Source organism: Mastigoproctus giganteus, chromosome 12 (genome assembly GCF_048544385.1).
Source record: "Mastigoproctus giganteus isolate SK-2022 chromosome 12, ASM4854438v1, whole genome shotgun sequence".
NCBI classification, from domain to species: Eukaryota; Metazoa; Arthropoda; class Arachnida; order Uropygi; family Thelyphonidae; genus Mastigoproctus; species Mastigoproctus giganteus.
In genome coordinates this window covers 138,068,249-138,094,923 of record NC_143586.1, presented here as the reverse complement: position 1 = coordinate 138,094,923, position 26,675 = coordinate 138,068,249, and the positions used below count along the sequence as shown (strand labels likewise).

At 38.2% G+C, this 26,675-nt stretch overlaps 1 protein-coding gene across 2 annotated transcripts in view; it reads left to right on the top strand.

The window, feature by feature from the left end:
- The first annotated feature begins 10,749 nt into the window (after positions 1-10,749).
- The window catches only part of LOC150077452 (uncharacterized), a 75,713-nt gene continuing 59,787 nt past the window's right edge, over positions 10,750-26,675 (top strand). Inside the window, exon 1 of one of the 2 annotated variants that reach the window (XM_090386868.1) lies at positions 10,750-11,104. In XM_090386868.1, the coding sequence (XP_090242994.1) occupies positions 11,048-11,104 (57 nt within the window). In that variant the 5' untranslated portion in view covers positions 10,750-11,047. The remainder of the gene's footprint in view (positions 11,105-26,675) is intronic. The other variant, XM_090386867.1, reaches the window with a different exon arrangement.

The window sequence follows — 26,675 nt, the reverse complement described above, 5'->3', positions numbered from 1 at the left end:
CAGTAGTGTCCTTAACAACCCTGCCAACCTTTTTATCGTCTGCAAACTTGGACATTAAGCTTGATATACCATCATCAGTTATAAATACAGAAAACAATAATGGACCCAACATTGAACCCTGAGGGACTCCACTAATAATATTAGTCCACAATGAGCAGTGTCCATTGATTACCACTCTCTGTCTTCTCCCCCTCAACCACCCCTTTATCCATAGCAGCAATTTGCATCCAATGCCACACTGCTCCAATTTGTGCAGCAGTCTTCCATGTGCAACAGTATCAAAAGCCTTTCTAAGATCCATGTATATAATATCAAAATTATTCCCTGCATTCAGTTCTTTTGTGACTGCATCATAGTATCCAATCAAATTGGTCAGGCAAGACTTCCCATTAACAAAATCATGCTGTGTCCGAGCTATAACTGAAGTCTTGTCTAGATGATCCTACAGTGCTTCTTTAACCAGTGCCTCCATTAATATTCCTGGAACAGAAGTTAAATTCACAGGTCTATAATTACTTGTGTCAGCCTTTGATCCTCCTTTGTGAATTGGGGTCACATTTGCACATCTCCAGTGTATGGGTACCTCCCCTGAGTCCAAGGAAGCTCTCATAATTATGGCTAAGAGTTTGCTTACTTCACTGCCTCCTTTAATATAACTGGATAGATCCCATCCACCCCAGGTGCCTTTCTTGTGTTTATCTTCAACAATTTCTCCTCCACTTTACTCTCAGTTATTACAAGATTATCTAGCTTAGTGCGAGAGCTGAATGCACCTCTGGCATTCCGCTCGCTGAATAACTCCTCATGTGTGAATGTCGATGGAAAATATTCATTTAGTTTGTTAGCTACCTGAGCAGGATCATCAACAGTTGAACCATCGATATCAAGTTGACCAATCTGATTCATTCCCTTCCTTATAGAATTTACATAAGTAAAGAACTCTTTGCTGTTTTTCTTTGCATCCCTTGCCAAAGATTTCTCGTAATTTGCCTTCGCCTGCCTAACCTCCTTTATAACTTGGTTACAGATCAACTTATATCTATCATAGGCTTCTGTGTCACGTGTTAATTTATATGTATCCCATGCATTTTTCTTTTCTGCCATATGTCTCATTAGTTCATCTGACATCCATTTAGGCCTAAACTTTGAACAATATTTCTTAGTTGGTATGTAAAGCCTAGTAGCTTCCAAGATAAGTTCTTTGAATGCTTCCCATTTTGAATTTGCTGTTGGTAACATCACCAGTTGGTCCCACTGTATAGAATTTAAATACTGACTCAGACCATTGTAGTCGTCTTTACGAAAGCAATAACCCTTTCCTTTACTTCTGATTGTAGTAACCTTTTTGAGTAAATCCCACTTCAGCACACTGTGATCACTGCCACCTAGTGGTTCCTCTACCTGCAGATTCTTAATGCATGAAGAATCATTACTGATAATCAAATCAAGAGTATTAGTCCCTCTAGTTGCCTCCCGAACATGCTGATGTAGAAAACAATCATCCAATAAATCCACAAAAGCCTTGCAAGTGTGTGAGTGACCAACCCACAAATTCCAGTCAATATCTGAGAAATTTAAAATCCCCCATTATAAGACTCTCTGATTTACTGGCCCACTCTATTTCCCTGTACAGTTTCTTGTTATACTCATCAGAGTCATTAGGCCTATAGCACACTCCTACTCTCAATTTTGATCTCCCAATGCTTATAAAAAAAGATCTGAAGAGTGGAGGAAAGGTTGGTGTTTTCAAAGCATTGTAAACAAAGACCGCCTCATCTTTTTGTATCAGTTGGTAGATGCTTAAGAGTCTTGCTTCCTTATATCTCGAAGTCACCGATGCATTCCAGGGAAGGCCTAAAATTGACCAAACAAATCGATTGACAATTGAATTGATTCTCGCAAGGTTGTCTTGACAGGTACCCGATGAGATGATTCCATATGTGAGGTGAGGCTGTATTAAGCAAAGGAATACTAGTCTGAGAAGGGAAGGAAGTACCCAGGTAGAGACTCGGGCGAGTATTCCTGCTAGTGACGAAGCCTTCTTTCGTAAAGTGATCATTTGTTTATCCCAACTCAGCTTATCATCTAGCCAGATTCCTAGAAACTTGATATCATTCACTCCTTCGATTTGTTTTCCTTTGTAAGTTATTTCGAAATCAATATTTAATGGTTTATTTTTCATCCTAAACACCATATATTTGGTTTTTTCTGGATTTAGTATAAACTGATTCTTTTGAAGCCAACTATGCATTTCAGAGAGCAGGGCCGAGATCTTGCATTGAAGCTGGTTAGGGTCTTTATCAGTGGTTAGAATGGAAATGTCATCGGCATACGCTACTAGGTGGGAACATGGAAGAAGAGAGAGAAATTCATTAATGTAAAGAACAAATAGGATAGGACCGGGAAGTGAGCCTTGATGTACTCCCCTGGAGAAATAAGAAATGTTTGTAAAAGACTGGTTTGTTTTAATGACAAATGGCCTATCAGTAAGGTAGTCTTCAAAAAGAAGGTTAATTTTTCCTCTCAAGACAAGGTTGAGCTTGTCGAGTAGGATTTTATGATTTATGCAGTCAAAAGCTTTTGATAGGTCTAGAAACAGTGCTATTGCATAGTGACCCTTTTCAAGACAGTCCGTAATCCTAGAGCAGAAGTCAACAATTGCCAGGTCAGTGGATCTTTTCGAACGATAAGTTTACTGCTGTTGATGGATAAGCTGATTGATTTCCAGGAAGCCCATAAGTCTGCCGTGAAGAATTTTTTCGAATAATTTTACAAAAACTGAGAGTAGAGCTATTGGACGAAAATTGTTAATAGAGTTGCGATGTTTCCCCTTAGTAACAGGAACAATACTGCTTTTTTTGAATTGAGACGGGAATTTACCATATTGAAAGGAAATATTTTAAATATACTTCAGTAGTGTTAGAATTGAGTTAAGGACCTTCTTCAGCAGAGCAGGAGCTATTTCATCAAAGCCAGGGGCTCCCTTCACTTTTAATTGATGTCCTGCTTCTAAATTCTCTTGAGCTGAGAGCGGAGCGAGAAAAAAAGAGCTCCTCATTGAGTGCTTGACAGATTCTCTCGTTGCATTATCTCTAGAGTCAAATTCGTCTTTAAAAAGATTATTCACACTTGAGATAAAGTGATTACAGAAGGCTGCGGCTTTTTCCTAGTCATCTGAAATGAGTATCTCGTTCTCAACTACATCTCCAACGTAGCTTTGTGATTTCATTTTCCTTCTAGGTAGTAGCTTGTCCAAGGCTGTCCACTCTTTCTTGCTTGTAATGACGCCTTTCGTGTTGCTCTAGCAATTCTTGCAAGTTTGTCCCTTTTCTTTAGCATGTTACAAATTTTGTTTGAGATGAATGGGCATAATTTCCGTCTTGGCCTAGTGGTCTTTTTATTCCCTGGACTCCTGATGTATGGCGCGCATTTTTTGTAACTATTTAGGATATGCTCAAAGAAGAAGTTCATCGCAATTTCAGGATCATCTGTAGCAAGCACCACATCCCACGAAGACTGCTGGAGGTTATAACAGAGCTGATTGAGAGAACCTGGAGTGACAGATCTGTAAGTGTGCATAATCTCTTCCACAATTTCTTCCTTTTCAGTTACCATTAAGATGGGGCGATGATCAGAAATAATTGCATCCAGTACTGCATAGGTTAGTGAGCATTCCGCAATTGCGAAGTCAAGAAGGCAACTGTGGGACTCTCCCATTCTAGTCGGGATAATTCCGTCAGCCAGAAGAGAGAAACCATTGGAAGAAATGACATCTAGGAGGTCTTGCACTTGAGAGGAAGAGTTTGAAGTATGTTAATATTGAAGTCTCCCATCAGCAGAAGACTAAGGGATTTGCTTGTGAAGTGAGATAGAATATTGTGAAGGGTTACAAAGAAGCTGTGAGAGGTCGGTATAGACACCCAATCACAAGATAGGCAATGCGGATAAAAGTGATTTCACAAGCTTGATCAGGCAGATTTGTGATAGGAAAGGCAGCACATTGCAGATGATTGTGAACGTAAATAGGAACTTAACCCCCCCCCCCCTTAGAATCACATCTGCAACTGTGAAAGAGAGCATAGTCTCGAAATCGGATTGAAACTTGAAGAGAGAACCAGGTCTCGGTAAAAACCATCAGGTCTGGATGGAGATTCCATGATGTCAGTTGAGCAGGGATTTCATCATCATGTTTTACAAGACTGCGAGCATTCATATAGAATACAGTAATTGCATCTTTTGATGCTGTAGTGAGGCTTAAGTTATTTGGTTTAATTGTTGGCAAGTGACATGGCAGAAAGATGTTTTCACAAGATTTAGTCATTCAAATTCTGGTAGGATGAAGAGATAGATGAATCATTTATAGAGTTTCTTCCCAGTTGGGATTCCATAATATCTGAAAAATGCACTGAAATATATAATCGGTATATATCTGAATATAATCGGTATGGCGAGATATAAAGATCTATATATCTCGCCATACCGATCAGTGCATTGGGAATGGTGTCTTAATAGTTTTGGTAGTGTAGTATATGTTCTAACTTGTGTAGAGATAATGATTATAAGGCAGTCGTTTCCAAAAATTGCGTTGGAAAGTTTTTGTTTAAAGATCATTTAACTCACAAGGTCGCTCGTGGATTAAGTGATTTCTTACGTGTGGACTGTTGTACTACGCGTTGATCCTGGACCCTTCTCTCCAAGAAACCTTCATGGATAGTGAAGTGACCACTTACCTGAAAGGTCTAGATTTCTCTCAGGTACAGATCAAAGTAATTTATGCCTCTCTGAAGACAAGTCACGCAAGCCAGGTGTAGAATTTTTTTTTAACACCATATCGAAAGTGACAGACCAGCTATATAGTTCACGAATACATTACACTTTGGTTTGCTATGGTCATCTTAATTGATAACGTTGCGGACTTTAAAATGGGCTGACAATTATTTATAACCTGGACTGCTATATTTGATAGACAAATGACGCTTCTGCGTTTGGAAGCTTTGGATTGGTAGTGCTGTAGAATAGTGTATGAGATGGCTTAACTAGAATTCTGTGCCGCTTTGCATTTATGGAAAGGAAGATTTCTACAAATTTTGTGCCGCATAGCCTCGTGGATGAGTACAAGCAACGAAGGGTATCACCACGCGAAGACTTCATCCAGTCTTGTCAGGACAATCCTAATTTCCTCGATTGTTTTGTTACTGGAAATGAGTGTTGGGTGTTTCAGTACTATCTAGAAACGAAGCATCAGAACCTGCAATGGGCTTCAATATCATTATCAAGACCAAAAGAAAAAAAAATCGTTTATGAAAGTTCTGGATCAACATGATGCTGATCATGTTTTTCAACAAACAGAGTGATTCACACAGAATTTTTACCTGAAGGACAGAGAGTAATGGTGCGTTCTGCGTACAGATGTTTTAAAAGCTATTGAAGCGCGTTTACGGTGAAGCCGCAAATTTCGAGGGAAATTTAGCTGGTTCTTGTTCGGGAACACCATCTCCTGGACAGCTTCGATGAATATAGTGCGCTCGCCAAATTTGCACAAGACTTATTTGCAAGAAGGAGAACACAAATTGCAATCAGTGATGCAGGCCATTAGCCCAGGGCTCCCTGCACATGAGCATCCAAACTGAACCAGACTATGACCGTTATGGTGGGACCTCACTCTCTCTCCCAGGATTGAACATCCATCGCAAATGATTGACGATCCGTCACCATCTATGCGGACTCTAATAGACAATGATCTCTCTGGACGGGACTGTTTCTCCCATGTGCGATGCAACGAATGGACATGATCACAGCAGCTCTGCTGCAGCACGCCGCCTGGCTTCTGAACAGGCACCCTTGCCCAGTTCACTTTTAAAACCCCATCCCTAGGCAGGGAGGGGGAAGAGATGGGGGCTCTGTCTCATTCCCTCCCCTGCCTCCCCCTTCTTCCCCTGGTGGGGCTTGCTCTACTGACACTGTTGGGATCGCCTTCTCTTTCGTTCCCATACTTCTACCTGTTCCCCCACTCTACCTTTACCGACAGACCATGAATGTCCCAACTGCAAGCCGCTAAACTTAAATATAAGGTATAAGGTATGTTCGTGCCAGACGGCGCCTGGGATTTCTCCCATCTCCGCGTGTGTTCGCTGTATCGAGGACAGTATACTGTCAAGCCAGAGACTTGAAAGTGTGTGGGCCATGTCTGTGCAGTGTGATGTGTTGTGCCCATTGTTTGTCCGGCTTATTGGCCGCCAGGCCCCTTGCCCATACCCCGACATTGCCCATACCTCGCCACGTGGAGGCTAGCCGGGTGTCCAGAATCATGACAAGTTGCTCCGGCAGGTCCTGCCACCTAGTTTCCTGGGATTTCAGTGGCTAGGACCTAAAATAAAAAAAAAATAAATAATAAAATATATATATATATACGCGTTTGACGTTAATTCTTAATTTTTTTTTTTTTTTTTTTTTTTGATTTGGTAGTTGTTGGCGCATCGGCTTCTGTGGCCATATTGCACCTCCCAAGGTTTTTGCAGTACTTTGATCCAAGCCCGAGGCGGGAATCGAACCCGCGACCTTTGGGTTGCCGGGCAGGTACTTTACCCACTCGGCTAGCCCGGTCGGCTGTTAATTCTTAATAAGATTGCTGTTAGCAAATCGCTGGTTGGGGTTGAACGCCAGAGAGATGTGTTAAAAGGCCTAATAGGTCGGGCAGAATTTTGTTGTTATTAAACTTAGACGTGTTGGCTATACGTTAGATGAAAGATAAAAGTGGGAGGGAGGGGAGGCTGAGGACTGGGGGGTAGAAGTAGAAGTAAGGGGTCGATAGAGGAGATGACCCCCTAGGCAGTATGGCATGCCCATGCCACACCAGAGGGGAGTTTGGATGGCGGGTGGGGGAGACGAAGAAGAGTTATCTCCCCCTGCCATGGATAAGGTATACAGGTAGAGTGGGGGAAGAGGCTGAAGACTGGGGGGGGGTGAAAGGCAGAAGCATGGGGACGATAGAGAAGGCGACCCCAGGTGGTCAGTGAGGCAGGCCCATGCCTCACCAGGCGAAGAGATGGGTCGGCAGGGAAGGGAGGAAACAGAGCATGTCTCCTCTCCCTCCTGCCGGGGATAGGGAATTAAAGATGAATAGGGTAAGTGTACCCCATTCAGCTCGCCATATAGCATTTGGCAGCGGAGCTGCTGGTGGTCCTAGTCCGTTCCCAGGAGCGATCGGGAACGGACGATCAGTTCCCAGAACTGATCGTCCGTTCTGCAGTCTTTACCGTCAAAAGGTCCGGGTTTGCTTGTCGGCGTTTGTGGGGTCTTTCTTGTGACATTTCCCATCCATGTGGTGTTTGCGTCAATGTTGTTTATAGAGTCATTTCTCATTGATTCGACTTTAGGCCCACTTCAGGGTTTAGTGCCTTGGTTATCAGAGGCCATTTGGTTCCAGGCGTCTTCCGCGGGACGATTTCCTTCGAGGTTTGTTCATTTCCTTATTGTGTCAGTGGTTGGTTGCGGTTCGCTGAGCTCTCCGTCTTGTGAACAGGACCAGTGCATAGCTCGAGAAAGCCTGATATTCTTCCCTGGTGTCCAAGATGTGGTGCTCCTGGCCGTATGGTAGATACTGTATTTTGGTGATGAATGCACTGCGGAGGCCGTCATAGAGCTGGCAATCATGCATGAGATGCTGCCAGCTCTCCAGCCCCCCCCGCAGGTGCAGGTGGGATCTTCCTGTATTCCGAGTAGGGATAACTTTGCATTCAGAGCTCCATGTTCTGTCAGTAAGTATGTGACTTGTAGGCCCGAGGAAAACCAGGTGGGAAGTTCGGAAAAACCCGGCCAATGTTGGGCAGCTAAACTTAAATGTGAAAAATTAACCAAACCTATCTCTGCCTTATCTAAACCTCTAGCGTCTACCCCATTTTTTTTTAACATAGGCCCTTGCCACTGAAATCTCAGGAAATTAGGTGGCAGGGCCTACCAGAGTAAATAATTGTAATACTGGTGTACCTGGTCTGCCTCCACGGGGCCGAGTGTGGGCAATGTTGGGCCTCTGTAGGGGTCCAGCGGCTAAATGACCAGATGAACAACGGACACGACAGTACACATGTACAAAATCCATATACTTTTAAATCTCTGGCCTCAACAGTGTTCTGTTTCACATGACAATGTATACTACGCGGAGATGGGGGAAACCCCTGGTGCCATTTGACACGAATGCACTTTACATTTTACTTGCCCCCGACCATTCCGCACTTATAGTGAAGACATTTCTGACGAAATATGGCATTGTACAGATCAATCAATAATCCACCCTACTCTTCCGATCTAGCACCAGCGGACTTCTTTCTCTTTCCGAAGGTGAAAACTGCCCTCGAAGAAAAGATGTTTTGGGATTGAGGACATAAAGTAACACGTAACTGCCAAACTGATCATCATGTCTTTAGAGATGGTGTTCAGTTTGGTTCGCTGATTCTTTCAGGAACGTTTTAGAAACGGTGTAATAAGAGCGTTCAATCAGGTGTTGATTACTGTGAATGAAAATAAAACTGTTTTTGAACTCCTGCACTGTGTTCTTTTCAGTGCACCACTCGGGGAACTTTGTCACACCTCCTGTATACAGTATTCAAATAAGCCTATTGTCTTCTCCTTGCCCGTCCGTCCGCCTGCAAGTAACAAATCGACTCCCAGTCGACGGATTTTCGTGAAATTTATATTTGCGACTTTTAAAAATATTTGTCGAGCCCTTCCAAATTTCATCAAAATCAGACAAATAGAAATCGGGTTATTGTTTATTTTTTCCATGCAATTTTTTGTAGCAAAGAAATTCGTAGATTAAATTTAGTTCTAATGCAGCATTGCCATCTTTAGATAATCCGTGCACGGATCACGTGTATTGATATATAAGATTCATGAACGTACTGTCGCTTGTGAAGAGAGACACACAAAGAGAGAGAAAAGAGATAAAAAAAAAAGTAAACAGGAGGCGAATAATAAATATTATACAGTCGTAATTAAATTGAACGGTTAATTTTAGAGAACATAAAACTATAGTTTTATTAGGTGTTCTATAAAGTTATGATCATAGTAACTAATTAGTAAGGAGATAATTGTTTACTTTTAACTTCTGTTAATAACTGAAATAAAAAAAAAATTCACTTAATTTAATATACAGTATATTTTTTTAAAACTGGGGCTTGCCATTAGGCTGTGGTTTGGTATAGTTTACCATGGTCATCTTAAATAATGACGTTATGAACTCTGATATAGGCTGAAAATCATTTTAATTTAGACATTTTAATCTGGGTTTTTGGACTGTAATGTTTCGAAATGTATCTATTTTCGATTCGTCTTACATGGCCTTTCACACCCTGTAATTGTGCAAAAACAGGGGAAGGAGTACATTAAAATAAAGTGATGTAAATTAACTGCATAATAGACATCGGTGTTGCCAAACTTTGGCAGGGACAGCCTGAATAAATAAATAAAAAATACATTACACTGACGCTTTGTGGCCCTATTCAAAAAAACTTTTCCCTTTCAGTAGATAGCGCTACTAGTAGCTTTTATTGTATTTTCCATATATACAAAAAGCTGCTATTTTCCACTTACTTTTTTTTATTGTTTCATGGGCTATATTGCTCCAAATAAGGTCAAATATCCAGTGTTTCAGCTACAAATATGGATAGCGTATATGATATTTATTATTTCGATTTTAATGAAATTGAGAATTTAAGATATTCCCTAGATTTTCAAAATCTAGGGAATATCTTAACCTTTTGCTTCGGCGATATCGTAAAGACAGCTGTCACTGAAGAAGAGGGAAAAAAAATTACCACAAAACGTTTGACTCCATTATGTACTCGTACATATTTCCAATTCGAAATAACCATTAATTATACCAACATAGGTTTGTGTGCTTTTATTATCTTTAAACAACGAAATTTGTGTGAGACAAGTCGGTCTAACAGAGCGAAATATATAATTTCATGAAAATCCATTCACTGGGAGTCGAGTCATTACAGGAGGATGGAAAAAAAAATAATAATTGCCAATTTCTATTACTCCTATTTTAATTAAATTTGGACTGGATCTACAGATCTTTTTAAAAGGTCCACATATAAAATAGTGAAGACAATAGGCACATTATGCATATATGCTAACGCGCCCAATAAATAAATCATTTTAAGAGAGCTGTAAAACATTTTAAGTTTTGAAGATTGTCAGGGGAAGGATGTTAATTAAATTTATGATAGGTTTTTTTTTTTCGTTGATAATGCGAGTAATTTATCAGTCACTTCTCGTGCTGTATTATTCAACACAGAACACTAAATGGGATTTAATTAAATTTATCTGCAACTGCATCTACATGCGCAAAATTAAACCTTAGGTTTGATTTATCTATTAGATGTATTTTTAATTGATGTCATCATAATCAATATACAAATACAATTATGGAGCGAAAGAATTTTTTGCAGCTTAAGTAAAATAAAGTTTATTTGACGCTAATGAGTTACATAATCATTTCATCAATTAATGATAATTTTCTAAACATCTGTGTTTAAAGGACTTAACTTTTTTTCGTATTTCTGAATTCTAGATTGGTCGAAAACTCTGTTATTCTAACGAGTCACGCAGGTCTTCAGCCCATGTGATGATGCCCTCATCGAAGCTGTTTTTTCATCGTGCTTGACAGCGCCATCTCACAGAATACGAGTGAACAAGGCGCCGCCAGCTCACGTGCACACGACCAGCCAGGTGCGATTATAACCATATATAAACAGTGCCGCAGAAGTCCGAACTTAGCAGTCCGGTTGAACGCGCTCAGTGCGAAAGTGGGTGCTGACGAATTCTGTGCTGTGGGGCAGTTGTGTGTGACCCGCATTCACAATGCTGTTCCCAATGTTGACCAGTGAGATGGGTTAATCGTCATTTTTTTTTTTAACAACAGATGTAACTGCATGTATGGGTGTGTGTGCCCGAACGTTTTATATCCGTCCTTGAAAGAAATGCTTCCTTGGATTTCTTCCTGAAAGCAAGAGTAAACAAACCGTCTGTAAGGTGTCGAAGAATGAAGCAAGGTCTGGAAGTTTTGCTAACGCTATCCGTCTTTTCGTTGTGGTTCACGGTAAGTACACCTCGCTAATAATCGGCATTTACTTTGGCTTATGTTACTCACTGGCAATTATCAAGCGGTGATGTCTTCATCAGTCTTTGTTCTTTCCTTTTTGATTGTTCTCAGTGTGGCGAAATTGAGAATGAAAGCTATAAAACAAAAGGATCCCGATTAACATATTACGCTAAAATTATTTGTTTTTAATCGTTGGGATCTCTTATTTCCACATCACCGGATTTGAAATGAATATGTTGGTTTGTGTTGCGGATTCAGTGGTTAAACTAAGCTTGAAATGCGTTTCAGATCTGATCTCTGTCCGTTTCATTCGAATTGATTTGTCACGGTGTGAACTACCCAGTTTCTTTCCTGTAATCGTACATTCGGATTTGACTTATTTTTTACAGTTCGTTTAACATTTCCTTGTAAAGTGCATTGGAAAGTGGCTGTGGGAACCGGAAGTTGAAATCACTGGGACAGTTAATCATTTTTTTTTTTTTGGTACTTGTAAATAAATACGGGGAAGGAGCTTTACTTGCGTGATGCTTATTTTAACTTAGAACTGAAGTTTGTTACCATGAGAATAAGACGCACAGAAAAATTTAAAATTGAATAGTCTGTCTTCAAAGTTTATATCGATAAGAATTACAATTCTATTCCAGGGTTTCTCCCTTATATTTCTTTATGCGTATTAAGTTACATATTTGTGCTGCATTTGATAATTTACTTCTGTGAATATCGTAATTCACATATTCGAAATGCAACTAACTTTACTTTCCTCGCTTGGTTTTTAAACGCCTTCGATCGCTTTGGAAAACTTAACATAGCGATGAAACTATTGTGTGGTCAATGTTTCTTATTTAATAGCTTCTTCAGAAGCAATGATTGGTCTTGGTCACGAAATGAGTTGCTGCTCCAGCACCCGGTACACACAAAGAAAGAGGTTGATTGAGCATTTCCCTGTGTACTTAACCTGTGTGCGCTGAATAATAATAGGTATGTTATTATTCATGCAAATAGAGATTTATCTATTATGAAACAGAACTTATGGCTCAAAGGTTTTGCTGACTAGTAATTGTAAAGACGATTTTTTTGTGAATAACGTTGAACGTTTTGTTAAAGTCGAACTTCTCATCCTGAATTTAAAAGAAATTGTTCATTAGCGAGACCACAGATCCAATCTTCGAATTTGATCATTGTTTTGTAAGGAATTTCTCCACACTCTTTTCGTAAATTCAGTAACTCGCTGTGCAGACTATCCGTTTCCAATTCTGCAGCCTTCTGTTTGGTATGGCACTTGCAATATCTGACACATCTTTCTATGGAATAGCTTCTTGAACCGTGTGATCAAGTTCATTAATGATTTAAACGTCGATCTTAATTTCTGGAGATAGATTCTAGTTATCGAGTTGAGGTCAAAAATAAAATGTTAGTGAATCCCTGTGTGTAAATGCATCAGCTTTTAAGATTCTGTTGGACTGGTATTTTAAACAAGCGAAGTCTGGGTCACTCGGGTTTCACTTGTTTCATTTAGGATTATGCTTGGTTGGACTCTGTATCGCCTGGAATCACCGATTTTGTTCCCTTTAGATTTATTTTGCCCAAACGTGTTTATTTGACTCAAACTGACCATTAATACCTCGCATTGTGCTGTACTATGGATTGTTTTATTTAAACTTGTTAGTCACCATGAACGGATTGTATTTTTACCTTACACTTGTAGATCCTCTCAATCTTTCTACCGCACTTTCCCTCTTTTTTTTTTTTTTTTTTTCAATTTACCAGAATAAAGTTCACAACTGAATGTTTGTTAAAGGACCAGCGCGTACCCAATGTACGGTGTACTGCTGTTGCAGTGGCGTTAGTACCACTCTCCGGGCAACTATTACAATTTATTCATCCTTTTAAAAGCGATTGTCACGTCGCTTGCCCATTTTACCGTCCACAAACGACTACTAAAGGCGTCTACACAGTCAGCGCATACGTAGAACTATAGAAGCATGACGCTATCACGATAATGTGTTCGATTTTCTTGTTTGGTGGCGGGGTGGGAAAATGTTTTCATTCACTCTGTATAAACAGTGCCGCAGAAGCAAATCCGAAATTAGCAATCTGCTTGTTCTGTACATCACCTGCAGAAACATCCACTGCGAAGGAAATGGGAGAATCCAGACTCTCTGGGAAGGTTAGTGGCCCTTAATAATAGGGCTCAAATCGCCGCCTCCGCTTCTCGTTACATGATACTGTCTGACCACAATATAGCAGCTTGTCTGTCTGTCTGTCCTGCCACACTCGCTCATTCCTTTCACATTATTGAAAGAAACTGCAGCCCTGTTTTGCCAACGGTAACACATTGCCACTAATAGCAGCCGGAACTGGTAGATTCTCAAGCAAAACTTATAAATTCACTATTTGTGATAAGAGATATGAGAGATTCGCGCATAGCCCGATCTGCATGATTATAGATGTAATTTAAATATATATATATATATATATATATATATATATATTTTTTTTTTTTTTTTTTATTATATTACTCAGTCGTTTTACATCATTACTATCTAACCGATTTGTATTAGGTCTTTGTATTAAAGTGAACAGACACATCACGTAGTACTTAAATCTTAAAAATGTTTTTCTAAGATTACTCCAAAACTTGTTCCGAGGGTAGAATTTTAAAGAACGTTTATACCTAGAATCGGTCTTTATTTAGAATTAGCTAAAAGTATTCAACTTCACACGAATTTCAATGATCGAAATTAGCAATGACAGTCTTAATTTAGTGTAATAATTACCAATCGAATCTGAGTTCAGTCAACGCTGCGTATACTTCACACTCTTCTCTTATCCGCTTTGGTTTTAAACCAAGTGGATAAAAGGTGAATTTTGTAAAAGTTATGGCTCAACTAAGATTTCAATTACTATTGTTTAAAATTTTTAAAACCCTAAACTTTGAGGTATTGATAAAGCAAAAATGTTCTAACAAAAGAAAAAGTACAGAATAAGAGTATAATTTTGGTACTTACGTATTAGTCAAATACGGTAGAAAAATCCAGGAAGGGTTAAGCCTTCCCTTTTGTGGCTAATTACTCATTATTGAAAATGTTCCTCTACCAAATTACTTTTGTTTTGATTTACGTCATTCTGTACAAAGACGTTTCCTATATAATTAAAAGTTGTTCATTAATATAACGGCTCAGAAATGTCCTAAACTTTTATATAAGTGATACTAATATTAATTCTGTTTTTAATAAGTGTTCTTTCTTAGTATAATCACCTATTTTCTTTTTATCGCACATTTCTTTAGGTTAAAGACAGTAATTAAACTCTTTTTCCACCAGGTGATTACCCTCTTTTGACACTGTTTCCTTGGCCTGCTATCGAAGTAATGAACTTCCTTTTATATTTTGCGGCTTAGATTTCTCCATTCATTTTTGCTATTTAGATTATGCGCGTCCTTCGGGCCTCTGGATTTGCGCTTTATGATAAACATTTTTCCTCTTCGCCTTGCGCTTCTAGGCGTTAGAGGGGATCAGCCGTGCTGCATCTGTTTATTGAGCACAGGACATTTGGTGTCTGAAACTACAACCGGTCCTAGGTCGCGTCATCGAGAAAATATGGGTGCACATTCAGCTGTTCTAGACACTAATTCTACGACACTTCAGGCACAGTGGTGTTGGTAACGGCTGTCAGCTACACCCGTCTCCAAACATTTACCAGTTTGTGGACCCTAAAGAACACAGCAAAAAAGAGCTAGAAAAAAAAAAAAAAAAAAGTCTTTCTGTATTTTGGTGTGCTCTTTGTTGCTTAAGTCTTTCATCTGTTTTTTTCCCCCTCTGTACTTCCTTTTCATCCCACCTGAAATTAAAATCTACTGTTTTCAACTCTCATTTTACTCATCAGTTTTTAAGAATTTTAATCCCTTCTCTTTCCCCAAGAATTCTTCTAGACATATACAGAGTTATTAAAGTTTCACACGTGTGACACTTTTACCTAGTATGTTATGGATGATAATACTAAGCTAGGAATCGAAATGTTAAGTAATTCATTGCGTTTTATATTTCAAAGCGCCTTCGATTATTTCCTTAAATTTAATTGGTTTTTTTTCTGTAATTATTAAAAGTGAAAAGTAAACTGACTCTTCACCAATTTGTTAATTTATAATATATAAAAAATAATTTTTTTTCGCTTTGCTCATAACCTGTTGACATGAAAAATACTCTAAAGATGTTCTTAATGCTTATGAAAAATTCTGTCTAAGTGGAAAAATTGTTTTGAGTCCTCGGTTTAGTTCTAAAAACCTGATATTCTTCTGAAATGAACGTAAAAACGATTTTATTTGAAGAAAAGAAGAAACCAACACCACGGTTATAAGCATGAAGAGACGCGAATGAAGAGCGAATATCACATACAACTTTTATTTTATTTTTTTGTTTTTTTCCCTTGAGTAAAATCTCTCTTCGAATTCGTTTCAGAAGAACACCGATGGCATTTTTAGACTAATCCGAGGACGGGCAACAACTTCCCCATTGAGAAATAAGCAGTTCGTTAGTCAAAAAATTTAATCGGATATCTAAACAGTAATACTTAATCAGATTTTAACATAAAATTCAAAATTTTATTTCGGTCTAAATATATGCTCTGAATATTTATGCAAGACTAAGTAACATCTAATTTAAAACCAAAAGTATAAAAACTGATCTGGAGCATTCATAGAATGGCATGTTAAAAATTAAATGAAACATGCCAGAGTGCCTTCGTTTCGCATGGGACTGTGCAGTGTGTGCTATAAATTGCTGCTCGCATACACACTTGCTCAAAATAAGTGCAAGGAGTCAGCCGTTTCATATGGGCTAATTCCAAAAGAATTATGGCTATGAATAGTGAAGTAGTCCGGAAAGAAAAACTTTAAGTTGTTTCGTTCGATTGTTTGGTTGAAAGGAAAAGCAATTGCACAATTGAATGGCTTGGTCGCACAAGAACATCAGTTACCGCCGAAGAAAGCATTATTGAAGGATCATCCTGTTTTATTTAGGTCGCATATTCCAAATGCTTTATTTCTTCTTCTTAGCATGGTGCAAGGAAGCCTGAGGCTTATGCTGCACCAGCCAAAAAAAATTGATTTACGCTGAGAGAGAGAGAGAGAGAGAGAGAGAGAGAGAGAGAGAGAGAGAGAGTCAGAAGTAGAAAGGAGTCACCAAGAAAGAGAAGAATAATGATGATATCCAACTCAGGATCCTGGGTGTTCCAAGCCCTATACTCGCTAATTGTGAGCCCCTGCTCCATCAAAATTGAATATTCATAGTGTTTGAATATTCATAGTGCAAGTATATTCTAAAACTAATAACCGGAAAATAGTGGGAATGTGATTTTCTAAGGAAAATCTTCAGTGTTATGACAAATACTATCCAACTGTACAGGAGAAGCAACCTAACTTCTTGGTGATGCAGCCATATTTTGCTTTAACGATCATACGCTGCCAACTGACAGCAATGGTTAGAACAGAGTGGATGGAACGTTTTACAGAATATTCCATACACGTTCTATTCCTTCTATTTCCTTTTCTTGACATTGTATACCTTGATGTGTTAGGAAGCCTTGTTTTACCACAATCTACTCAGCTTATCAGTCCGTATATGAAAGATATGCTGTCCCCTCAGTTTCATTTGGAAACCCACGGATTTGAAAGTGATCGTTCTACAATACTGATTCGCCAAATGGAAGAGAACTGGTGTGCTCAGCCAGGTACGACAGATGGTTGATATTGAAAATGGAAAGAATTTATGTTTGAAAGGGCTCTATTTATGTATATAAGGGCTTTTATTCTTCCTTTTTTCTTTCATTTTTTTCCTTAGACACAAATCTATTCAGTCTTTGCAAAATTAAAAGGAATGGGATGAATTTAGGTCTAGGGTGAATTTCAAAAACGGCTAGGAAAAGTTGGTAGCTTCGTGGAGCAGTATCATTTGGGACCATAATGTGCCAGACTGATTTAAAAAAATCGAATTTTTATGAATTATCGAAGTGGAAGTATCTTTGGAAAAAGATACAAAAATACAGCACTAATGGATGGAATCTAATCAATAGAAAGCAGTTCTTGTTTGAAATCATTACTTAAAACATGCTATTACTGTTATATTGAACAGCGTTTTTGAACATAGATTAACGGTTACTGCATTACATATAGGTTCCTAAGTCCAGATGTGAAATTTGGTTATAAAGCTGTAAATTGGTAGGAACTTATAATTTAACTGTATATGAATGGATTTTTTTTTATTTTTGTAGTGTAGAACAATCATAGAGCTACAGGTATTTTACAACTAAAGCTTTATTATAAATATGTGTGTTACGTGCTCTATCGTCTCCACTACCAGCCCGCTGAGCATTTGCCTAAGAAAGGCTACGTGTTGTAACTGTTAGACAGTATTTAAAAGGAACTAGATGACAGTGTACAGGAGAAAACCTAAAATTGGATTTTTGTTTAAATTTACTACGTTTTATTGTTACATTTTTCATCATAATGTAACTTTACTGATAAAACTACACAGGGTAATAATTCTTACAAATGGAACTCCCCAAAGTGTACTTTAAACCTATATGAGCATCTTGAGTTACTCCAAACGTTCGGTCAATGTTCAGTCTCGTATTTTCTGTAAATTGACGTTAGGGCAAGATCGAGCTGCGTTTTGAGTTGTCTGATTCTAATGGTGAGTGAGCGTCTTGGCTCACTGACTGAAATAGTATTAATAAACCCAAATGAGTCAAGGAAGCGGAATTTTTCTGCATTAGCTAGAAAAATAACCCTTATGCAGTCTGTTTAAATTATGACTAAATATATATATAAACGTCTCCTGGTAGGCCAGGAGAGGATTGTATATTGACCAATATTTCCCAGAGATTCGAGCTTGTTCTCAACTGTAAATGACTAAGCACCTTTTTTTTTAAACTCATCTGCCATTTTTCTGAGCTTTCTTTGATATTCCACTGCAACAGTTAAGGGACCTATTTGAGTTCCTGTCTTCTTTTTGTATTCATATATGAGAACTCCTTATCTCTATCTAGCGCTTTCTCACAATTAGCTTTCGTTCATCTTATCTCAGCTGTGGTTTTGTTAGGTATTCTCTTATAATGGTCATACAAATCTGAGTCAATTAAACGCTTAACTTCATTTTGCACCTTACATTTACGGAGTTTGATCACTGGTACGAATACGTTTGTGACTTCGTGGATAAATCTCTTGAATATTTCCTATAGCTCGATTAACTGAACACATAGTAGTATCTTCAGTTAACCCAAGAAATATCTTATTAATTATAGCATCCTATATTGATATTGAAGCTCTCGCCTTTACCTTTTGAAGACAGGTTTCTTTAGATACAAAACATTTTATGATATATGGTCATTTCCTGTTATTGGTTCCCTCACTGTGACGTTTTTGTTGCAATTCGACTCCTTAAGTCAAGAACCACATCTAGGATTTTAGCGCCCCTTGTACTATTTTGCATTTCCTAAATAAGTAGCAACCGTCCAGTTTATTCAAAAAACTGTTAGTATTTCTTGTACAAATTTTCCAGCCTGTAATAGGTCAGTTTTCGTCCATAATGAGACAGTCGTACTTACCAGCTCATTCAATCTGTTTAAAGAGATTTTTTGTCATACTGCACAATCATTTGACATATTCCCACTGTCATCTTCCTTGTGCAGGACATTTCGCACAAAGCTGATTGTAGATCCGCGTTACCTTGAATTGAGAAACATTCTTGTCACCTTCAGACAGCTTTTTTCAAGAGAAATGTCCATTCCCTCATCCCTCTCTATTCCATCTGAACGCACAATAATCACCGACATCGTAATTTTTCATCTTGTAACTCTGAGCGGCACTGTGGCTCAGTAACTCTAACTACATCAGCATTAGTCACTTGACTTGATCAAAAGCTCAAATTCATTTATTCTGTTTAAAATTAGCCTGCAGTTATTGTATAGTATAAATTGTTTTATATTTTATAGCTTTGGCAACCCTGATATGCTCTTTATAAAGGTGTTTTTCCATTTGGTTTTAGATTGCAAAAGGATTTACTTTTGTTACAGTTTCTCTTTCATTACTTAGAAGTTAATTAATGGCTGCACAGTTCTCAGAGTTATGGTGCGCAAATTCTTATGGTAGTAGTATGTGTATTTGCATTTTGTGCTGGTTGAACCTGGAATATATCATTGAAAAAACATTACTCCTTCCATCTGAGATATGCTGAATACAGCCGCGCTGGAACAGGCCTTTCAGAATTTATCCAGTCACTGTTGGGATTTGAACTCGGAATTCAGAATGACTGAGTGAGCAAGACGTGCAGACGCCAGTGTCTCAACAGCAGCCAACGTGGTTAAGTGCTCCTGCTCTGTGGTATCACTAATCTACCGTAAATGTCTCAACAGTGGTCGAACAATCAGCCAAAGGTCACACGTTCAACAGCCAAGTGTGGTCAACGCCAGTGGTTGATCGTGACGCAGCACAGTGGCCCTGCTAACCACCAGTGCAACGTAAGAATAGGAAAAGGCCAATATCCTCATGGTCTATGCGCCGGATTTTTGCTTGTATAGACTATGACAGTCGACGGCTGTTACGGTTACCCATACTCGCTGCGAGGCACAAGAAACTTGCAACGGCACGTTAGCATGAATGTTAGACCGCCGACGCGTGGAAACTTGTGTCCTGGTCTAATGAATTACGTTTCCAACAATATCGTGCTGATGGGCGTATCCGCATTTGGACAAAGCAACATGAGGACATGGATACAGTTTGATATTCAGCAGGCTAGAGGCCGTGGTCTTTCGTAGCATGCGCTGATTCTTCTGATCACCGTTAATCAAAAGCTCAACGGTAACGGCTATCTTTCTATGGTCTCCGGCCAAGTACACCTTTTCTATCAGCAAGACAACGCGCCATGCCCCAAGACCTGTCAGGTTGCTAACTGGTTTCAGGAATATGATAATAAATTCACCGTCCTCCCATGACCGCCCAATTCATCCGATCTCAACCCAACTGAGCATGTTTAGCACAGTACATTCGAAGCTATGACTATCCACCTGACAATGTATAGGCACAGGGGCGTATTCAGGGGTGAGCAGAGAGGGCATATGCCCCTCTTAAACAAAAATTTTAAATTAAAGAAGCAGAATGCAGGAGGCGTTCTAAAAAAACTCAAAATCCTGGTCGCTATGCCCCCCCTTACGATGTTACCTGGACCTGGTGGCCATGACCCCCCCCCTACGATGATACCTGGGTACGCCACTGTGTAGGCATTAACGAACTCATTGTGTAACGCATGGATAGTACTACCACAGGACAGCCTATCCATACTGGAAGCATTACAAGCAAAAGGTGGCCCTCCGAGAACTAGATTTATACATTGAGTTGGGTTTGCTAATGCAAAACCAACTCAATTTATAAATGTAGAAATTACCAGCGAACGTCTCACAGGCGCAGCGTTTAAAAACCGAGTTTTATTTTAACCTTTGCAAAGTGAAACAAATTAGGGATAAATAATTATGAAAGGCCTTGCATTACTGGATTATCGCTAGAATCTCTGTCTTCTCTCCCCCCAACCCACAGGAAGTCTTTATCTGTATTTGTCTTTGTTAGTCACGAGTTTGGACCAGTATACCTAGTTTCCTATCCAAGCGGTCGTTTATTCTTGGTAATGGTTACAAAAGTTTCACAATGCTGAAAGGCTTCCGAATCATTTAGCACCCGAATAGTTAAAAGCTGAATAGAAACTTGGCGACCTCATGTTCGCACTGTTATATCAGATCTATTTTCATCATATAGAAAGTTTGACAACGTTAAAGAATATTTGTAGTAACAATGTATTCGAATTATGTACATGTTTCAGAGTATACTGAAAAAGGGAATTGGGTTTGGACCGTTCTTACCTTTTTTCATTTTTTCTTCTACACGCATGTTTTTCTCGCTGCAGTCTACCGGTCTGCGAGGCTTTTGTACGAGGTGTGCTTAAGGTTGCGTTCACACACGCCACTTCATCCTCGACAACTAGGAGTATTACCAAAATGAGTTTCATTAATCTTGTATGGAATCTGACACATAGACCACTTTTTGTCACGTCCACTAAATTAGATATCTGGACTTTATTATTTATTATTTTTTTTCCTGTCATGTCATTGTGGATGGACGTCTGTTTCCAGGAGGAAATTTGATTTGTAATAGAGAAGTGTTTTTGCATGGGAAAACTGTCTGCCATCGTTACATTTTATGTCCAAAGGCTAGAAAATACAGATATTAAGTTGTTTATTATTTATAACGTTCTCTCTTTATTAATACTTTATCAATTATAAACGTCAGTTGATTAAAAGGGGCTGATTTTATCGAATTTTAGGAATCCCATTTTATCAAATTCGGAGTCGCATGTTTTACATGTGACACCTAATTTGATGTTTGTTTTTTTCATTGCCCATTTCTGGCGTCCAGACTGAGCGTTCGTCTTATCTTTTTCCCTACTTAAAATCACCCTTAGACTTGCAAAGTTGCTAATAGTTACCTGAAAGGAAACTATTAGCAACTTCTCTTTGTAGAATATTTAAAAATATATATTTTGATATATTTTTAACGTTCGCAATAGTAAAAGCACTTTCGTCAAAGTGCTATTAATATTTCGATTTCCGCTGGAGTGCTAACCCAGAATCAAAATCCTTTTCGAAGACACTTCTTTTATATTTTTTTCATGTAGCTGTATACCAATGATGGCTGACGTCTTCTCATACGCTATTAATAACAGATCGGTTACTTGTGATGGAAATCTGAGAGGAACGAATTGGATTAATAAATTTTTCTGATAACTTAAAAGACTGAATCCTCGTTCTCACACCCACTTTCTTCAGATTCCCAGCTATACAGGCTGTTGTAGAGAGACAGGTTTTACTGGCCATGTGGGGAATTCCATATGGGCCTGACTAACTGAGTCTAGTTAATTTCTCAACGAAATTTATATATATATTGAGGTAGCCGCCAGGAAGTAAGTCCGGCTAAAAATGTTCCGCATAGAATGTTTGCTGAAATCCACCCCTGCCTTATGTACTTACATTTAGTTGATAAGAAGCCCAACCAACAAACATACAAACAAACAAAAAACTCTTAGAAAACATGAAAATACCAGCTAGATGAAAATATATATATTCTTCTACACCTGCTATATTTCATTCACTCTGGCATTTTCATAATTTTACGACCATGCCTGTCATGTTTATGTAAGTCGAGTTATAGCCCTTTTTATGGCAGCTATTTAATTTGATAAGGTCTGTCCAAGAGCGAAATTTATTTGCGAGTATTCCTGTGGTATTCGTCTTTACGAGGAGTCTAAAATCCTCCAGTTTTTCTATGACGCTAGCCTTAATCATTGTATGTACCCTCCAAATGAGGCGTGCGTCTGATTCTTAGTGATTTATAGCCATATCCTGAAAGGTCGAACAAGTTAGCCGACCCATCCTCCCTCTCTCTGAGAAACTTGCAGTCGAAGAATACTGAACAATAATCTTAAGCTTCTCTTGGCTTGGTTACCTGCGTGCGTGTACTAGGAAGAAGGAGGGGGTGTCTGGAAGCTAAGTACATGTGGGAAACCACAAATAACAAAGAACATTTTCGAGTAAATTTACATTCGAAATGGAATGTAAACCTGCAAGACGTTCATAGTTCCTGTTTAAGCACTGGCGTGTTTTTTGACCTATGAATATTCAGCTGTGGTTAGCTGTCATTTCGAATGTTATTAAACATTTTTCTTGTTTCTTTACGGAAGATTAATGCATGTTTCAGTGGCAAGCAGGAAAATTATGTTTTAAGAATTAGTGAAGAAACTACAATGTTCCTCGAAATGGGTACCGAGATCACCATGTAAGACCTAATTTTATATTGCATCATCACAATATGCAAAAAAAGGATTACATCTAAAACGTGAGATAAGTATAAAGCAGGTAACGGAAAACAGGTTTTCTTGCTAACTGATGAGGTGTAACCGGTTGCGAACAGCGCCATGGGCTTTAACAAGAGAAGGAAGTAACAGTTACCTACATTCATCTTGGAATCGAAATTACGATCGCCACGATACCAGAATGTGTTTATTTAAGAGGCTTTTTAATGTGCAGTATGATTTTTGCGCTAATATCCTCTAGAAGTAGCGTATTTAATCGATTTCTTCATGACTGGTACTCGTGGGGCGGTTATCAGATACCTAACAGCTACTGAGCGAAGCGAGTGCTATTTATGTCACCAGTTTCCGGCTGGAGAGGCTCTAAGGCAGAAGTACTAAACCGGAGGTCGCGATCCCCAGGAGAGAGAACGTTACAAAATGCTGTTCTAAGGGGAAAAATATATTTTTATAATTTCTTTAAAATTTAATATTCGAGAAAACACAAGTATTTTACATCGAGCCTTTAAATGTTTTTGTGAACGAGTAGTCCATGCATGCATCTTTCTTTCACGAAAGATGTCTTTGACTGGAATTGCTAAAATGATGTTATTTTAATTATCCAGAAATTTATTTTAAAGTGAAAATGTTTTTATCATGAGGTCACAATTCTTTCTGTAAAGCTCGCTTGGTTATTATTATTATTTTTCCCTTCAATTATACAAAGTCAACAAGTACTTTTCATCGAAAAAAATGTGGACCAGATTAGATCTTTCGATGCTGATTCAAATGTTTTTCTCCATCACGTCTAGCTTTTGTGATGGCACCGATTACATTAACATAGTTGAATGATTTTTACCACCCACATACCCTAACATTCACATACATGAATAGGTTGGCTTATTATTGTATAGAGGAATTGGATGAATTCCTCTCCATGGACCTTGGGGGCGTCCGGGCGCTGGCTTTTGCTACACATTCATATTTACGTAATTGTTTGAGTATGTCTGTATCTTTTTTATTTCATAATTATTTGATTATAAATTGTTTCAGGTAATATTCGGCGAATTACTAAAAGACTTCCATCTTTATGCCTGGAAAGTGCAAAAGTCATCCAACAAATTCTGCTGTGTGTGTGTGTCTGCAGCGCTTTCCTAATTAAATCACAAAAGTGTACAAACGGATATTCGAAAAATTCACCAGTTATGCTTTGGCTGTCCTCTATAGCAGTGTTTCTGAACCTTTTTTTTTTTTTAAAGATATGGACCACTTTTATATTTCAGGTGAAAACCATGGACCACTTTTATATTTCAGGTGAAAACCATGGACCACTTTTATATTTCAGGTGAAAACCATGGACCACTTTTATATTTGAGGTGACAGACCACAAAAACATCAAACTATACATACAAATAAATTAATAGCTTTTTTAAATACAACTAATATGTACTCATCGTTAACGTGCAATATACGTTAGCTTGTTATAGGAATACTTGTAGCTCTCATCGCTGTTAATGAGAATGTTACTTAACCATGAAAAAGCTATTTTGTTGTAAAATCCCGTGAACCACAGGTTAGGAAACACTGGTTCTAGGTGACCAGAATTGATGTAGGCAGTTTGGTCACCTAGAGCAGATGTTATTTGTTTGTACCGCTTATTTGAATGAATTACGTGATCGTACTCCTTCAAAATAAAAATAAAAAGTAGATGCGTTTGCCATATCCATGATATGGAGAGGGCCAGAAGATTGATTATATTAATAAATAGTCAATAGAACTAATTCAGTACTTTGTTCGTTAATGTACTTGGATATTTTATTCTTTCTGTGCAGACAGACAGACCATTTCAGCATTATTTTTACTGTCGAACCATAATAGCACACTCTTAACCGATCTCTGACCCATTAGTTCACAACCACCGGTTCATGTCATAATATTCCATCCACTTGAATAATCTGGGAAAAAAGATGACAATCACGCCGTCTGGAATACGACTGTCGGGAAAGCAACTTACTCCCACTGTAAACACTTCACATTAAGAAAGAAAATTGTGATTAATCGTTACAGATATACTTCTAAGAAATTCCCTACTCTACCGTTCCAGCAACTATCTCTTTGCAATTATCTTGGCGACAAACCTCTTATGGGTAACGTGATCATGATAGTTAAAATCATAACCGGTCTCTACGACACCTGTAATCGCTTTCAATTTTCACAATTCCTCGAAGCGAAAAATTATTTTGCACAGCTGAAGTTGGATGGGATCCGAGCAAAACATGTTGGTACATAAGGGTATTAACCAAAATTTTACTTGGATTTGTTGCAGACGATAGAAAATAGAGAGGATCGAAGTTTATTAAGTAACTCGAAGGGACAGAGTACCACATGTTAAGGTTGGCCAATTTAAAATCATGATTCGAATATACCATCTCAAATGTGTAAATCTTTGGGTGCATTCAACTTGTTTCCCTGATTGCAATTAGAGCTATATATTCATTTGTCAAATTGGGCAATCATAACTGGGGTCTCCTCCACCGTGGTCTAAAGTTGGCTGGCGTATTCTCCGCGGGGGGAGAAACACGATCCAAAGCTTCCTTGATACTTCTAGAAAATATTGATAAATTTTCTCTGATACAGCCATTAATTTAAATAAAGAATTGAATAGTGAGTAGATTGTACATTGATTCGAAGTATAAAAGAGAAACAACTAGTTTGTGATATATATATATATATATTGGCGTTACTTCAACTGCTTGTTTAAAACTTAATTGAATTTACAGATGGGCTTTGTTCTAAATATGTATTTTTTTTTACTTCAGTCTTTTCTGTGTTATGAGATTATGTTTAAGTCGCTTATTTTATTATATGACTGTACATGATTTGTTAGTTGTGTTAACACTTATGCGTGAATCTTTCTGGTCCCTGTGCCTCACTGGTGATGCAAAACGGAAATATCCTTGTATTTATACTCTCTTACAAACGGACATTTATTTATTACGCTTCGTGATAACTCGCGAATTATTAAATATTAAACTATGTAATGGATATCCAGATAAATTCAAGTAATGCGGAAATGAAGATTATTATTACCTTTAAAACCATTATTGGACAAGGGCAAACTCTTTGTGTTCATAGGTTTGTGTTCTAGACTAAACTTTTTTTTCCAATGTGTCTTAAAGTTGTAAGCGTCTATCATTTGTTTTATTTGATATCTAGATTTAAATTTAATAATTAAAAGTAAAGTGGTATATTTATTTCTTGTTGAGCAATTAATCCACATAAAAACATTTGTCTTATTTATAGAGAACACAAATTCATATAGCAGAATTTCGGAACCCCTGATGTAATGTTGAACTATATACTAAGTGATTTCCTTCAATATAATTTTGTCAAAAGAATATAAAGAAAAACATGAAAAAAATATTCTTTGTCTGTTCACATTTGTATTTGAAGTTATTTTTTTATAGAACTATGATCGAAGCGCATGAAAGTTATTTAGCCACCACACTATTTGACTGAAGTACGTATAATACACTTGAGATCAATCGATCAGTCAGCTGATCTTAGGCTGAAGGAGTTGCCCCCCCCCGCAGATCTCATTGGATTTGTCTCCATAACAAAAATAACTTATTGAACTACTGTCATTCTACAATAGTGTTAGGGATTGAATTGAGAAACTT